Source organism: Engraulis encrasicolus, unplaced genomic scaffold (genome assembly GCF_034702125.1).
Source record: "Engraulis encrasicolus isolate BLACKSEA-1 unplaced genomic scaffold, IST_EnEncr_1.0 scaffold_564_np1212, whole genome shotgun sequence".
Lineage (NCBI taxonomy): Eukaryota > Metazoa > Chordata > Actinopteri > Clupeiformes > Engraulidae > Engraulis > Engraulis encrasicolus.
The window spans coordinates 1-5,000 of record NW_026945878.1 but is presented as its reverse complement, the minus strand read 5'-3'; the positions used below and the strand labels follow the sequence as shown (position 1 = coordinate 5,000).

The 5,000-nt window shown below is 40.9% G+C and overlaps 1 protein-coding gene across 42 annotated transcripts in view; it reads right to left on the bottom strand.

The window, feature by feature from the left end:
- LOC134444428 (brain acid soluble protein 1-like) overlaps positions 1-5,000 on the bottom strand; it is an 8,647-nt gene extending 3,647 nt beyond the window's left edge. For 14 of the 42 annotated variants that reach the window (XM_063193749.1, XM_063193746.1, XM_063193769.1 and 11 more), the window contains exons 1-8: positions 3,998-4,371; positions 3,084-3,231; positions 2,694-2,744; positions 1,593-1,643; positions 1,310-1,375; positions 1,121-1,156; positions 848-883; positions 661-702 (exon numbers count right to left, since the gene is read on the bottom strand). In XM_063193749.1, coding sequence (XP_063049819.1) covers positions 661-702; positions 848-883; positions 1,121-1,156; positions 1,310-1,375; positions 1,593-1,643; positions 2,694-2,744; positions 3,084-3,231; positions 3,998-4,090 — 523 coding nt within the window. In that variant the 5' untranslated portion in view covers positions 4,091-4,371. Of the gene's footprint in view, positions 1-660; positions 703-847; positions 884-1,120; positions 1,157-1,309; positions 1,376-1,592; positions 1,644-2,693; positions 2,745-2,937; positions 2,977-3,083; positions 3,232-3,997; positions 4,383-4,960 lie in introns of those variants that run through there. The other 28 variants (XM_063193759.1, XM_063193766.1, XM_063193762.1 and 25 more) reach the window with 14 other exon arrangements.

The window sequence follows — 5,000 nt, the reverse complement described above, 5'->3', positions numbered from 1 at the left end:
GATTTGACCGTTAACCATTCATTGTCTATGGAGAACCGCATTCCGTATGCGGTTGGGGTCCGGACAGTCCGGTGCGGAAGAAAGTCCGCATCCGAGAGCCTACGCATACGTTCAAATATTTCAACTCGTCCGGAAAATACCGTGCCTGACCGTGCGGTGAAGAGAGCTGTTGCTATGGTGATGATAAACACTTTAGGATTTCCCGCGGATCTTCTCAAAAATTAATAGATAAATATCAAAATTACGCCGTTTTAAGCTGTTAAAAACAGTGATAATGTCCAAACTTTATCATTATTTAATCCACACTAGATAGGTGGACAAGAAAACAAGCAGTTATGATTTGATACGAAATTACGAAAACCAAATTCATCACCAAACACAGCAATACCTTTCACACATGATCTTTATCAGTAACACATTTCAAAAAAGTGAAACGAAGCGTTTTTAGTGTTCAAATAAAGAAGTTTGGTGGCATTTTATGCTCCGTCCGCCATGTTTCAAACAGCCACCACTAGACCTTGCTTGCGGGAGTTTTTCTGAGGTAATACGGTGTCCACTAGGTGGCCACCACTCCGGTGATGCGGTGACCGCATTGCCCAGTGTGCAGGGGGCTTTATTAGAGAAATGATAGATTAGTAGAGTTGTTACATAAGAATTTACCTTTAGGCTGTTGTGCCTTCAGAGGAGCCCTTCTCTTTCTCACTGGATAGAAGAAAGAAATATATAGCATTACAACAGTACATTAGTTACTGACAAATGCAGAGAGAGAGAGAGAGAGAGAGAGAGAGAGAGAGAGAGAGAGAGAGAGAGAGAGAGAGAGATCACCTATGTCACATAGTATTCTCACCTTTTTTTGTGGGCGCCGCTTCCTCAATGCCATCTTCTTCGGTGTCGGGTGGATAGGAGAAAGACAGATATGGCATCATAACAGCACATGTGAAAATCAACAACTTTGTGACTGTAAGATGGTTACTGACAAAGGCAGAGAGAGAGAGAGAGAGAGAGAGAGAGAGAGAGAGAGAGAGAGAGAGAGAGAGAGAGAGAGAGAGAGAGAGAGAGAGAGAGAGAGAGAGAGAGAGAGAGAGAGAGAGAGATCACCTATGTCACATAGTATTCTCACCTTTGTTTGTGGGCGCCGCTTCCTCAATGCCATCTTCTTCGGTGTCAGGTGGATAGGAGAAAGACAGATATAGCATCATAACAGCACATGTGAAAATCACCAATTTTGTGACTGTAAGATTTTTAGTGACAAAAAAAATGATATCCCTGAATTGAAATATGGAAAAAAAATCCAACAGTGCTGTGGTACCTTGTCCTGATAAGTGGCTGATCTCTATTGGAATGAGATTGAGGATAAATTCCTCTTCTGTGTTGTCTATGTAAAACGTGAAAAAGATTAAGCAAACAATAGTTATGTCCACCAGTGATTTGTTAAAGCAAATTACCATTGCTTAGAGCAGTACAGAGTAAAACATCTGACATAGAGTATGCAAAAAGGTACGTTAAGATATACAATATAAAGACATCAGCATATAATGCGTCAACAGCTGCCCAGTTGTGTGGGCACACCATACTCTGCATAGAATGCTCACCTAGATCAATAGGGTTAGAATTAGGCGTCTCCTCGCCCTGCGTATCCATAGCTGGATAGGAGAAAGACAGATATAGCATCACAGCAGCGCATGTGCAAATCACAATGCAGTCCGTCTCACCCTTCCTCACCCAACACAAGTAAATTTACTTTATGTAGAACATTACATAACACATTTGTAAACAAGATGCACTCTGAGAGTGCAAATAAGCTGTTTGATAGAACATTTGACAATGTTACACCCTATTTTTATTTAAAGTCTTTCTGCCTTCTTTTTGTGGAGTGAGAAACTGAAATGTCAAATTTTGCCCTGGCAATTCAATTTGTGGACACTATGGGTGTCAAGATTTCTAGGCTAACAATGGTGAATAATGTTTAAAAAGGTCCTGTTTGGACTTTGTGATCCGGATCACTACTAGGATTTAATCACTCAGTTCCTTGAGTCAATTCCAATTTCCAAGTCTAGTCAGTAGGTTAGTGGTGCGCACATCCAAAACGCAGGTGCATGACAAAAGGCCAAAGTAGGCTATTGTAGAAATGAAGAAGAATGTCCGCACACTGCTCCCGTGTTGCTTTTTTTAATTTTTTCTCAAGTGAGCGCTTTCGAGCTTTCGCTCTTCATCAGACTTGTCATCAGTCTGATGAAGAGCGAAAGCTCGAAAGCGCTCACTTGAGAAAAAATATAAAAAAGCAACACGGGAGCAGTGTGCGGACATTCTTCTTTATTTCTACAATTTTCAAGTCTACAAATTTTCATCTCAATTCGTTCACTCCTTTTTTTTATTTTTTTTATTTTTTTTTACTTATCCTGCTGGCAGATAGACAGACAAAACAACACGACCGGAAACATAACCTCCTTGGCGGAGGTAAACATTCGACATACAGTAACAGTAAATAGGTAAACAAACATAATTAGATATAGAGATATCAGCATACAATGTGTCAACATGGACAGGTGAACCACTGCCCATTGGTTTGAGCGGATTGATTACTGTAGGGCGAGTGTGTGTGTGTGTGTGAGAGAGAGAGAGAGAGAGAGAGAGAGAGAGAGAGAGAGAGAGAGAGAGAGAGAGAGAGAGAGAGAGAGCGGGAAAGAACTCACCTGGTCCTGGTGGGGGCGGGGGAGCTGTGGTTCCTGGACCCAGTGGCGTGTCTGAGGATGGAAAAGAGTAGACAGATACAGCACATCTACAAATCACAAAACTTACTGTGTAGCGTTGATGTGTAACGACAACAGAGTGTACATAATATTTTACCAAACATACATATGGCAATTTACACAAAAGTAACCATTTCCAGACAGCCGTCTAACACCCCCCCCCCCAATATGGCACATATTGTCTTACCTTCCACCATGAGTTTATAAATCTCATGTATGTTCCTCAGGCACACAATATTTTACCAAACATACATATGGCAATTTACACAAAAGTAACCATTTCCAGACAGCCGTCTAACACCCCCCCCCCCAATATGGCACATATTGTCTTACCTTCCACCATGAGTTTATAAATCTCATGTATGTTCCTCAGGCACACTTCGCCGTTTGTGTTCTGGCCCTCTGGGGTGAGCATTTTCGCCGTTCGGTGTGGCTTGACAAGCAACACCGGGTGCCAGTTAAGGGCATTTAACTTCTCCACCTGAAGGTCAGTACGAAAGGGGAGAGAAAATATTTGAAATTTGAAGAGTAAACAAGTAGACCTAAATGATTCACTAATTTTCGGACATTATGTGCAGTTCTGAAATAAGTTGAAATAACATGCAGGTATGCAAGGCACTGGCAATCGGGTATGGCTGGTTGTGTTCCGATATCAGTTATTTCTAGACAAAGATCAAAGACTAATGTATCAATGTCACTTTTAGTAACCACATTCTGTCCTCTTTTGTATAGGCACTCTTTGCAGGAAAGCAATATGCATAACTGTGAAATTATTCAGGGTACAAAACAGAATTGTATGTACTCTGCACTATGAATCTGTAATTCTTTAAGGTGTACTGTGTACTACTTTTAGCATTTCCTTTCCAGAATGAATACGGACGATTCACAATTATTTATTTTCTGACTAACACCAAAGCCATGAAATTGTAAGTATTCCTTATGACTAGGGAAATCGAACTTTACATAGTTGCCATAAACAGCATAGTTGGAATACATACTCGGGCCACCATACAACAGAGGGCAGTGGAAAAACAGCTAAAAGGTTGCCGTACAGTGAATGAACTGTGAATGAACTGACGAGAAAAATTGCAGCTAGGTAATCTGGCATTTCTGACCAGATTGTGAACGACAAAGTTATTAAATGCTAGCCTGTCATTTCAGAACAGAGCATCGCAAAATCAGTGGACGTCAATAGGACCTACATTTTTTTTACACTACTTTCAGATATCGTAACAGATATTTCCTACCAACAGCACTGCACTGTCCCACACATGGGACAGGCACTGGTGCTTTTTCTTATTTGCAGCCCAGGCGTCCACGTTCTTCTTTAAATGTTCCATTTTTTTTTCAGCCGCACCCCAGTCGGCTGGGCTGCCTTGCACTTAGGGCAGGTTTTACAGCCGTTGAAAATCTTTTCGCTGCAAGAAGTGCAGGACTTTTGGAGCCCTCCACCATGAGGAGGTGGCATGTTCCTGTAAAACAATAAGCAAGGTTGTATGTGATTTAGTGTTAATACACAAAACATGTGGTGTTGGGTAGATATATTAACATACTGCTTCCATGCTTAGTCCTCAAGCAGCCTAATGCTACCAACATCTATGATGAACATAGACGTGCAAAACTGTTTGAAGACCGATGTGTAGCCTATAATAGAGAGTGTTAAATGGCTGTGTGTGCAAAGCTTACTGTCTATATGTTTTGGTTAAAGAAAAACAAACAATTATAAGGGTATAGTGGAATAAACAACATTGAAACATGGAATATACTTATTTACCATAGATTAATTTGCAATATCCAAAAAACGTGGCTTGACAAAAATGTAATGTTAATTATTTGCAAGTTTGCATATGTTGACATTCCATTCTCTGCTACACCACTCCGTAATGCAACTTCATGTTGCTATGGCGCATTGACACTCCCCGCTCTAAAGTAAGAGTAAGATTTGGGGTTTGTGGCCTTGTTGTGGCCAACCGGTAGGGAACCCATCTACCATGCGGCTGACCTGGGTTCAATTCCTGGCCCGGGTCCTTTGCCGACCCCTCCCCATCTCTCACCCCATTCACTTCCAGTCCACCTCTCACACTGTCTTGTCAAATACATTTTAAAAAGTCTTCAAAAAAAAAAAATATAAATAAGATTTGGGGTTTGTAATAGGTTTAGTTTCTGTTATGTAATAGCATAGTATGTTGTGTAATAGCACAAGTTCATACTTTGTTGGAATGCAGAAAAAAACAGAAGCATCAAGGTGGC